Below are 12,252 nucleotides of genomic sequence, written 5' to 3' on the forward strand. Positions count from 1 at the left end.
CCAGCCCCTAGCTTTCCCTTTGACCGATCTTCACCAAAATCGGAACACAGATGTATTGCGACCAGTTATAAAAAAAAAAGTCTCATAGGGCATTATGAAAAACAACACAGGAAGCCGGCCATTTCCATATAGTGGCCATTTTTACCATATTCCCCATTTTTACTTTGACATACTTGTCCCAGGGAGTTCATCAGATCAACTTCAAATTGAGATGAGTGTCATCACAACAAGGTGGAGATAAAAACAGATTTATAGATCCTTTGTTGTCACACCGTGTGACCGTGGCGTGGCGTCAAAGTTTGATTAAACGCCATCAAAACAGGAGGTTCTGTATCTCGGACCTACATGGTCCAATCAAGTCCAAACTAGACATGTAAGACAAGAGTCCCGGCTTGATGACATTTACACATAAATTATGACTTGAAAACACAGCGCCCCCTGGTGGCTACAGGAAGTGACATGTTTTATACTTTGATGAAATGCTCCTGGCTGCTTTACAATATCATGCTCAAAAGAGCTCAGGCAAGTCATTGGATCATGGTCAGAATTTTAACATTTCCTCAAACCGTGTAAACATTGATGTGCGGCAAAGGATAGTCCTTGGCCAAAGGACACGATGTTGTCATTACTCCACATTGCATTGCCCTACCATTACCAAACTTCTGTCTCCTGATAATAGTCCAAGCCTGAACAGCTCTATGTGTCAATATTTCCTCAGTGTCATAGTGCCACCTACTGATTCGCCATGAAACAGGAAGTACTTTGTTAATCCACTCTGCATTATCCAACTGGCTGGAAGAGAAGCGTTTATCCTTGCCGCAGTGCACAACACGCATGCAACGCGGAGACGTGCGCTTGGTCATCGATCACTCTCTCCAGCGTCCGCAACAGGCACGTGAGAGGGTGCTCGGGCCTGTCAGTGCTACAACATAGCCCTAGTGTTAAAATTATTACTGCATTTATTTATTTTTGTATGATAATAAATAGTCAGTTTACTTATAACCTACATTTGTTCTCAAAAACAGGAAGGTCCTGGTGACAATATGATTTTAATTACAGTAAAGTTGGTTCATTAGAAATTCTTGAAAATGTTGAAGGGTTGGTTCACTCAAATGACATGGTTTCATTTGTCCAGGTTTTGAAATTACTGACGTCTGCGTCTGCCCTGAAACACTTCACAGACCTCAGTGTCAATAGTTCTTCAAATCTGTATCTTGGGCAAAGAAAGAGTCACTATATCCTTATTTTGTCATGTAAATGAACTGAACATTGAGACTCAATGCAGATGAGCAGGAGATGACAGAATTCTGTTAAGATCTAAACTTTTTAACTTCATGGCAGCAAAGTTTTTTGCCATGTTCATGTTCAAGTGACAACACTTGAGGATATTTATGAGATTTTGTCACTGCTCTCTCTGGAGAGGCTTTAAAAAACCATCAGAGTAAGTACACTGCCATATCTAGACACAGAATTTGATGTATGAAACTGGTGAAATTTCTCTTTTGAAGCATCAACAGCGCTACTAGAGTTTGTCCGGTGAAGAAAATAAGCTTCTTTATGACATTGAGCAGATGTAGACATAAGTAAAGTAAGTAAAAGAAAGACATCATATATCTGTAATAATAATCAATCAAATAATAATTGAGATATTTCAATCATGCACCTCGTTATCAATGGTGAAGTGACTTAAGCCTTGTCAAGTGTTATGAGGAATCAGAAACTATACTAGTTTATAATTATCAAGAGATCTACCTCAGGTCAGAAGTCTTTCACAGGGCAAGTTCAAAAACTGCAAAATTATACTTTCAAAGACAGTTACAATGTTTTAGTTTGAATCATATCAATTCTTTAAAATGTATCTAATTTAAATTTGTCTGGATAATCACATGAGTGACAGATAGCAGTAGATAGCTGATGAGAGAACTGAGAGTAGTTTTGCTCACCTGAACAGAGCCTTCAGGTTCTCAGGAAGCTCAGTCCTGCCAGCGTAGCCGGGATTCATTGTGATGAAGATGCCGACAGTCGGGCAAAGATTCACGTCCTCTCCCATGAAGTTAAATCTCTTCTTCTTATCGCGAATGGCATCCTGGATACTCTTGACCTTCACATGAATAGAAAAGAAACACAATGAACTGTCACTACTGGGTTTACTGGATAGCCGGTAGTACTACTATACTTTATCTTGGCACGGCGGTGCTTTTTTCATTAGTAAACACGCAATGACAATGGGAACATGCTGATGATAGGCATGTCTGTCAGTTAGCATGTCTGCAATCTAGGCTTAGCATGTCAGCCCACCAACATCACATAATATTACATAATAGTAGCACAAACCAGTATCAGCCTGTCAGATTGTTATCGCACATTTACTCGTTTTTTCTAGGTTGTGGTCTCCACCCACCCACCAAAAATACTATCCGCTGCTAAATACTTTAACTTTGTTTGTCTGACATTTGGATTCATCGAAACTATTTCAATTTTGTATTTATCTAATTTAACATTTATTTAACCAGGCAAGACCCACTGAGTACATCAACATATCGTTAACATCACTCAGCAATCACCAGAGTCTATTAGTTACAGTCTGTCAGATTGTTACGCAGCATACACCTTTTTTTCAAGCACGCAGTATGGGCGTGCTATCAGCCAGGGTTTACTGGATGGATGAACTGCCAAGGCTCCGTTTGTCTACATAATGATTGAATGAGATATCAGAAATTAACTTTTTGTGCGTGTGCGTGTTACTTTGGGTCTAAAACTCTGACTCCCGGCCTGTAAGAGGCTTTATGGATTTTACATGCATGTGGTAAAGGAGCGTAGCGAGTCGACAGCTGGAAAGAGGAGGAACATCTCTTCATGGATGAGTACTCGGCTACAGATCGCTCAGTCACACTAGCACAACAGGGAGAGGACAAATGCAAATGCAAAAACAAACAGCGCAGCTGCAGCACAAAAAGGCAATAAAAGTTTCCATGAGAACTTCAGTGGGACTTTTTATGTGAAATGACAGCAGCCCACCACTGTCGTCCTACAGGGATATGAAGGGAAGTTAAACAGAGGAAGCACATTTTAGAGAAATTCATGAACAGACAGAGTTTTGAAAGGTGGGATCCACTGGGATGTGGCCCATCTCTTTGCTGTCTCCATGAATGTACAGACTGGAACTAGCAGCATCACAATTCAGGGGCAGCTCTGACTGCAGAAGAGGCAGAACTTCACCAATTTATCTCCATGTAGTTCCGTATGACAGCCTTCTGTTTGTCCATGATTTATTTAACATAGAACTGGTCCTGCCACCTGTGTTAGCTTTCCATCCTTTAAGAGGATGGAAAGCTAACACAGGTGGAGAGAGAGAGAGAGAGAGAGAGAGAGAGAGAGAGAGAGAGAGAGAGAGAGAGACAGAGAGAGAGCGAGAGAGAGAGAAAGGACAGACAAGAAAGGTGACGGGTCATTCTAGCAATGAATAATGATCCTTTGAGAAACTTTATTTCCATTATCATCACGGCCATAATCAGCCTCCTTCTCAACTGTACACATTTTTACTTTAGCAGTATTGCCCATGCATGGCAATAGTGTCTGGGGCAACAGCCTGCAGGATATGAAAACACCAGCGGGACTCCTGAAAGCACAGAGAGAGGATCTGTTTGATCCGGGATAACTGAATGCAAGATAGCAGAAAAGCTAGCATCAGCTGAAACACAGAGAATATGACTGATTTCTCTAAAGAGGTACATAATCAAAGGGCTAGCTGCTACAGGTTGCCCAGGGTGTACACTACTGCGAGTGTGGAGAATATGAAGCTTTTTAAAACTTTTTTAATTTGTCACTGTGCATGAAGTGGAGACATAAGAGGAGAATGAACACTCTGCAGTTCATTCAGAGGTAATGATATAACTTGCATGGAAGCGCAGACTTTAATCCTCTTAACTTTTATCACGCAACATTAACTGTACAAAACAGTAATGTGACTCACAAGTCTGTGACCTGTTTACACATTCAGCAGAGGAAAACATCTATTAACGCCAATCACCACGCTGTTTTCACTAGCTTTGTCTTCTTTAAACTTTATTACGTCCGAAAAGGCAGTTATTGTCTGTCTTTGTTTGTCTGCTAGTCAGAAGGATTATGTAAAAACTAGAGGACGGACTAGATGAAACATGGTGGAAGGATGTGCTGTGGGTCAGGGCCCAGATCTGGGAGTAGATCCACAAACATTTTTTTGATCTTTCGTTAGCATAGTGAGAGGGAGTTTTGCAAAATTTTCAGATCTAGTGAATTCATAGGGGGACTGTTGGGCCTTGGCTGAGCTATATGCACTCTACAGAAACCCAGGTAATACTTTTACAGAGGCTCAAATAAGCTAAGATCGAGATCACTTTTGTAAACTGTTCTCATTCACTGTTGCCAGATACTTAGAAGTTATTTAATTGTGTACATAAAAATAATTTTAGGCGGATTTTCACTTCAGTTCATTACTACATGACTGAATTTCTTTCTGTTCTGTCATAGATGTGATTATAGTAATGTTTTGTTTCTGTTTAACCAAACAGTATCCCAAAGACTCAGCTGCGTGTCTATCGGTTGTATTTTGATCCATTTCAAGATACAACAAATACCAAATAGAATTAAATATAAAAATATTGGTCTGTTTCTATGACGAGTTGCTTCAAGGTTCAGTCTGAACTTTTTTTCTGTCAGCCAATCACAACAGAGCTTCCTACTTTACCAACATGATTCATTTGAAAGCAAAAAACGTTAACAAAGTACAAGGTATTTGTACATATTTACAAATCAGGGTTGTGCTCAGAGAACTGAGCAAATATTAATTTGGCTAAATTATGTGGCGAAATGCTATTGTAAGAGAGAGGAGATCATGACCAGCACGACAGGTGAGCAATAAAGTGGTTTCCATCCTCCACCCTCAAATCAGATCAGAGAAGCCTCCAATTACAGAGAGGCTCTGGGGTCCAAAGGTGCCAGCTTTGGTGAATTAGTCTTATAGCTGAAGCAATTTACGCATGCGATGGGTGATGAAGAGGCTATTCACTTCCTCGACTCTGTTTTCAAAGGCTTATTTTGACCACAACTTGATAAGGATGGACCCCCCCTCAAATAAAATGAAACATTTTAAGAAACATTTAAGCTCCATATATTGAGGGTGCATACACGCAATGATTTCTCTGAAAGGGATTCGGGAGGGAGGAGAACTGGACTTGTTCTTACCTGTACGGCCACCACGGACAGCACCTCCACGGAGATCCTGTTAAACTCGTCAAAGCAGCCCCATGCCCCCGTCTGAGCCAGGCCTTTGTAGATGCTCCCACAGGACTGGTGGACACAGAAAGACAAAGACATTCAGATTGACACAGTGGAAGTCGGTCTGTTAGGCTCGCTGATGGGAGACCTGGTCCGACCGCGCGATAAGGCATGTGGCAAAGCAGACAGAGACATATCACCAATTAGTCAGAAGATATATGGGAGAAACATTCTTTGCAGCAACACAGCAGCCTGAGAGTAGGCGAATAATAACAGGAGGATACAAAACAGGGCCCTGATGGCAAAACGGGAAAGGCCAAATAGTCTACCACCCACAATTTAGCTTTCTTCTCTACTTGAGAGCAGGTGAACAGCCCTTAGGAGAGCAGCTGGACCAGGATGAAGCCGGCAGCTGACTTTTCTCTCCAATTACAGGGCCAAGGAAACCTTCTCTGACGCAAACCGGAGCTGACTGGAGGATTGATCCATTCCGTATGTGTGCGTGTGCATAACACAGTATGAGTAACACTGCGAGGCTCTGAAGCCTGTGTTCCTCCTGGAGTATATTAGCACTTCTCTCTGACACCTTGCTGCAGTGGGTATAGCCTGGGGTGCTGTACACCTCTATACTGTAATAATGCCCCCGTCTGGGGGAAGCAGGAGCAAGCTGCATCACAAGATTATGTTTATGTCTCCCATGACCGCTTTATATGCAGAAAGTGTGAGAATTAGAGTGTACAAGTGTGCATAATAACACAAGGTGGAGGCTGGATACGGAGAGGGCATTACAGGAGAAATAACAATCAGAGTTTAACTGATCAGCTCTTCTCAAACGGTAGATGAAAAGGAGGAAGATGAAAAGAGGAGGAACGTGAAGGAAGGTTGTCAACATTAATGACAAATGCAAACCACATCGCTGACAAAGGCAGAGATGAAAAGAAACATGCTGTGAGTGCACTCATGTGAGTGTTTGCAGCAGCTCACCTTGTAGTCCATCTGCTCAGAGCAGTTGAATACGTAGACCATGATGCCCAGAGCTCGGCCCAGATCTTTGGTCGTCTCGGTCTTGCCTGTGCCAGCGGGACCTGCTGGAGCGCCACTCATGGTCAAGTGCAGGGACTGGGTCAGGGTGATGTAGCATCTAAAGACACACACACACACACACACACACACACACACACACACATGCCTGTTGATATGACAGCTAGCAAAGAGGAGGTCTTTGACTGATTCAGTTGGCTGTTCTTCCATTTAAAGACATCAGGACGAGGATCCTTCACTCCACTCACTCACTCACTGTGGGGACCTTGACTACACAGGGACCTCTATAGCTGTGTTAAATGTTGTGTTATCTTCTGGGTATATACTGTAAGAAATATTAACCTAAAGCCAGGAAGGCAAAGGAAAATGATTTAATGAGCTGCTGGTTAATAGATGATGTATGGAAGGGGGAAATATTGGAAAGCATAAGGGGAGAGAGAGGCTTCAGAGAAGACAAATGATGCCATCTGTGTACGGTGTATCATTCGGTTACCAGTGCCAACAGGCTTTATGGCCATCCCTTGAAATATGGCCAAATATCTCACTATTATTCGTTGAGGAGGCTGGATGAGGATGTTTCTGTACACAATAACTAAAGCCAGAGAGGAGACAAGAGAGTGAAACTAAACTGGGTGGCCGTGAAAAGGTGACTCGTCCTATTACAGTGTTTTTAAAAGGAGCAGCTGTACATCAGTCTGTTGGTCTGACTCAATCTACTTCCATTCTTCAGTCCCTCTGTGTGTGTGTGTGTGTGTGTGTGTGTGTGTGTGTGTGTGTGTGTGTGTGTGTGTGTGTGTGTGTGTGTGTTTGTGTGTTTGTGTGTGTTGTCTGGGAATAACAATTCTGCCATTTTGCATAATGGTGCAGCTTTGGAGTTCCTGCAGTAAGTATTGAGCGAATGCTAACATTGTGCTGATAACATTCCTGCTGTTATAGATTAGCACCAGTAATTCCTTTAGCCTAATTATACTGCTGCAGAAGGTGAACATGCCACACTAGGTATAGTCGTTCAGTCATTAACAAGCACACACAGGCCTTGTAAAAACTAGCTACAGTTTCAGTCTGATCTAATTAGTGAGCAGCCTCCCCATCAAAGAAACAAACAATCACTTCATCATAGTGACATCTTAATGTTTGTCAGAAACACTTTTCTTGTCATAATTCAACAATCATAGCTCAGCAACAGAAGAGGACGGTGACCACATTATTACAATAGTTTAGATGCTGTCTCCTTGAAATTCTTCATAAGATAGTAGTAATAGTATATAATATGGGTCTGGACGAACATGCATGTTAAAGGTGATGAGAATGTTCGTCAGAGGCATTATTCCCGTCTTTTGTAACCCTGACCATTTAAAATCCTTTAGGATGCACTCAGACATCCACACTGTCAAGCAACCTGAAACAAGGTTTTCATTTTCAGATACTGTGATGTCAGGTTTTCACTTGACAGCACCAAGATGAATTCTTCTGTTGCCGACTCCATTGCAAAGAAAGCCGTGTAACAATATTGTGGAGCAAACATGTTTTTTATCTGTTTTCTCAAGTCATGGATTAAAGGATTTGACACCCAGCTCCCTTGGTCTGTGGTCCATTGTTGAAATGAAAGCCAATGGCAAACTATGTGAGTCTAAGCGGGTCCCAGTGAGGGCATCCACCATATGGTGGAGTCTCGCTACATGTACGCTGATCCAGCCATCAAAGCCTATTGTTTGTGCTTTGTTCAAGCTTCAAAGGGAATACTGGTCAACCTGGAAAACCGCACAGTCAAACGCAGCAGTTTGCCAAAGGGCTCTGGGAGGCAGGTATTCATCTCTGTGTAGTTCAAACTTTATCAGGAATACTGCAGAAACACATGCATGTGCATAAACAACCTGTTGGAACAGAGCCCAAACGGAGCTGTGGGTGTAAGTAATGATTCAAATCAAGAGTTCCATCTTCTGCTCAGTTCTTAACAACACAAATAGACTGTTGTTATGTACTGTGAGGGCCCAGCCGGTGAGCAGTGCCCCACATGGCTGAGGACAGCCAGACAAGAGAGATCAAGGGGTGTGGTGTTGGATGGGCGGTACTACTCAACAGGATCACCATATGGAACTCCTCCCCTCCCAGGTGGCTCTGATTGTCCCTCACAGGTGAAGGGAATCAGCCGGGCAATCAGGAGCCATCTTAAACCCCAAACAAAGGAGTGAGAGCGGCAGAGGAAAGAGACCAGACACTTACAGCAAAACACGATCAGGGTAAGAGGCCAGCCTGTCTACTCTCATGAAGAATAATGCTGTCTCTCTCTTGTTGGATCAGAAATAGCCCGACGGAGCCCCAGATGAAAACTGCCAACCAGGTGAAGATGTTTGAGTTACCTTTGGATGCCCTCCTCCCTTTTCCCCTCAAGTTATAAATAAAACCTTTTGTTATATTCACCACAACCCCTGCGTGTGACTGCTCTCTTTTCCGGTTTTGTATACCCACTGATTGCTTTTGCAAAGCCAGGCTCCCACATATGGTGGAGAATGTGGGCCTTCTGAGTCCTCGCTATCAGTGGGTATACAGAATTGAAATAGAGCACGTCGGATCAGAAGAGAAGGTCGAACATGGAGGAGATCTTGAGAGCCATTCTGGCCTCACAAGCCACTCTGCAGACAGCTGAAGTAGAGCTGTGTAGAGCTACAGGAAAATCGGAAGAGCGGAAGCCAGGAGAGTTGCTGACTAAACTGACACCAGATGATGACGTCGAGACCTATGTGGCACTGTTTGAAAGGACAGCAATTAGAGAGGAATGGCCAAAAACAGACTGGGCAAACATCCTGATGCCTTTCCTGACCGGTGAAGCTCAGAAAGCCTGTCCGGATCTTTCAGCTGCAGATGCTGTGAGTTTTGATAAAATAAAGACTGCCATCCTAGCTCAATATGGACTTAGCCTCCCCGCCAAGGCACAGCGAGTGCATGACTGGAGCTACGACCCTGCTCTCCCCGTCCGGGCACAGGTGATGGGGCTAGTCCGTCACACCAGGAGTTGGCTGGAAGAAGCAGAAGGGCCGCCCATAGTGGACAGAGTGGTGATTGACAGGTGTACACGAGGCTTGCCAAATGATGTCAAGAGGTATGTCGCCCAGCAGGGGCCTTCCAATGTGGACACATTAATAGCCTTATTAGAAAATCACCGGGTGATGGCTAGTCTGATGCAGCCAGAAAATAACAGGCCAAACTATTCTAAAGCCAAAGCAGAGAGAGAGATGGTAGGCAAAGCTGTCAGTTCCCCACCAGCCCGAATGTCCCCTGCCTGGACCAGACCAGCTGCAAAACGAACCCAGTGGCCTCCTCCAATCCCACGATGTTTTTCCTATGGCAAAGAGGGACACCTAGCCAGAGAGTGTCCGGGTCGGGATGAGCCAATGCCGACAGCCGGGTCTAGCGATAACAAGGGTCTCTACTGCCACCACCTCACTACCTGTTGGGCCCATGAGGGAGCACCAGCCCCAAAGTTTCCGGTAAAGATTGCGGGGAAGGACACTGAGGCCCTCTTAGACTCCGGAAGTATGGTCTCTCTCGTTCAACCACAATTTGCCAGTGCACCCTGGGGTGAGGAGATGGCTGTGTCCTGCATCCATGGGGATACCCGGAAGTATCCGACCTCCAAAATCAAAGTGATCACTCCTCGAGGACAATTCATTCTACAGGTTGGAGTCGTCCAGCAACTGCCGGTTCCTGTACTTTTCGGCCGGGACAGCCCCCTCTTCTCCCGCTACTGGCCAGTGGGGCAAGGGACCAAAAACGGCGAACCAGGAAACGGCCGGTGAAGAGGGGAAAGTCTTCTGTAGCTCAGCCCGCCTGGGCAGCAGTATCCCCCGATGGCAGCCCTGCAGAAGATACTAATGACGAAAGGGAGGAAGCCGCCCACACCCAGACCACAGCAACAGACCCTGAACGGGCATGTGAGGTGGAGCCCCTGGAAGACATACAATCAGATGAATTGTTCTCTCAATTTCCAGAAGTTGATATGGAGGGAGGTCTCAGACAAGGACAATTCGGCTCGGCCCAGCTGCAGGATCCCAACCTGACCCAAGCCTGGAGGGACGTCCAAGTAATAGAGGGTCAAAAGCAGGCTGGGGTGAGTCAAGTGTCTTTTCCACATTTCATGGTCAAGAATATGCTGTTATACCGGGTAACTAAGAAAAACTCTGATATCTGTGAACTGTTGCTTATCCCCAAGGACTATGCTTCAAAAGTGTTGTACCTAGCCCACTCCCACTTACTAGGGGCACATTTAGGGAGGGAGAAGACGTATGAACGTGTCCTCAGCCGTTTCTACTGGCCGGGAGTCAAAAGGGCCGTGGAGGAGTACTGCCGACACTGTGCTGAGTGTCAAATCAACTCCCCAAAGGTAGAGTACCGAAGTCCTCTGATACCCCTGCCAATTATTGAAACACCCTTTAGCAGGATTGGCATGGACATAGTTGGACCCTTACCGAAGTCTAGCCGTGGCCACCGCTATATTCTAGTTATACTGGATTACGCAACCCGTTACCCGGAGGCAATTCCTCTAAGGTCTGCTACTGGGAAAGTGGTCGCCAGAGAGATGTTTCTGCTCTTCAGTAGAGTGGGCCTGCCGGATGGAATCCTGACAGACCAAGGGTCCTGCTTTATGTCCAATGTGATGAAATGTCTGTGCCGAAGTCTAAAGGTGAGACAAATCAGAACCTCCGTCTATCACCCTCAGACAGATGGACTTGTAGAGAGGTTCAACAAAACCCTAAAACAAATGCTGCGCAAGGTTATCGATGTTGATGGTAAGAACTGGGACCAACTGCTGCCTTACATCCTGTTCTCTATACGGGAAGTACCCCAGGGTTCCACAGGATTTTCACCATTCGAGCTTCTGTACGGTCAGAGACCCTGGGGCTTGCTGGATGTGGCCAAGGAAGCCTGGGAACAGCAGCCGTCCACCCAGCGCAGCATCGTGGAGCACGTGGAACAAATGCACCACAGAATGACCCAAGTCTGGCCCTTAGTTCGGGAGCACATGCAGCAAGCCCAAGCGCAGCAGGCCCAGGTCTACAACCGGAGAGCTCAGGTGAGAGTTCAAACCAGGAGACAAGGTAATGGTTTTACTTCCAACGAATGACTGCAAGTTCTTGGCCAAGTGGCAAGGGCCTTGTGAAATACTGGAAAGGGTGGGGCCTGTGAATTACCGTGTACGGCAGACAGGCCGTAGGAAAGCCCAACAACTTTACCATGTAAATTTGCTGAAGCCATGGCATGAACCTCTCCCTGTCCCCTCTAATGTCCTGCTAGCTAACCTGCCTCCCCAGGTCCTCCCGCCAGTGAACATGAGTGACCAGCTGTCATCCAGGCAAGGACAAGACATCCGAGAACTACTCGAAAGAAACAGAGACTTCTTCTCTGAGGCCCCAGGTTGAACAACAGCCATCACCCATGATATCAGAACAGAGCCGGGAAAGATAGTAAGGCTACGACCATACCGAATCCCAGAGGCCAGACGGGAGGCCATCAGAAACGAGGTGAGGAAAATGCTTGACCTTGGGGTGGTGGAGGAGTCACACAGTGCCTGGTCCAGTCCTATAGTCCTTGTTGGGAAGCCGGATGGCAGCATTAGGTTCTGCAATGACTATAGAAAGTTAAATGAGATTTCTCTGTTTGACACATACCCTATGCCCCGGGTAGATGAGCTGGTTGAGAGGTTAGGACCTGCCCGGTTCATCTCCACGCTAGATTTAACCAAAGGATATTGGCAGGTTCCACTCACCCCACAAGCAAGGGAGAAGACGGCCTTCTCAACGCCAGACGGGGCCTTCCACTATCGAGTCCTCCCGTTTGGTCTTCATGGAGCCCCGGCAACGTTCCAGAGGCTCATGGATAAAGTGCTCCGGCCACACCAGGCCTACGCTGCGGCGTACCTGGACGACATTGTTATCCACAGCACGTCATGGGAGAACC

General features: G+C 45.5%; 1 protein-coding gene across 1 annotated transcript in view; it reads right to left on the bottom strand.

Annotated features, from left to right (window-relative positions):
- LOC128427308 (dynein axonemal heavy chain 9) overlaps window positions 1–12,252 on the bottom strand; it is a 116,868-nt gene that overhangs the window by 77,491 nt on the left and 27,125 nt on the right. Inside the window, exons 33-35 of the mRNA XM_053414395.1 lie at window positions 6,241–6,397; window positions 5,224–5,328; window positions 1,944–2,101 (exon numbers count right to left, since the gene is read on the bottom strand). Coding sequence (XP_053270370.1) covers window positions 1,944–2,101; window positions 5,224–5,328; window positions 6,241–6,397 — 420 coding nt within the window. The remainder of the gene's footprint in view (window positions 1–1,943; window positions 2,102–5,223; window positions 5,329–6,240; window positions 6,398–12,252) is intronic.

This window comes from Pleuronectes platessa, chromosome 21 (assembly GCF_947347685.1).
Source record: "Pleuronectes platessa chromosome 21, fPlePla1.1, whole genome shotgun sequence".
In the NCBI taxonomy this organism is placed as follows: Eukaryota; Metazoa; Chordata; class Actinopteri; order Pleuronectiformes; family Pleuronectidae; genus Pleuronectes; species Pleuronectes platessa.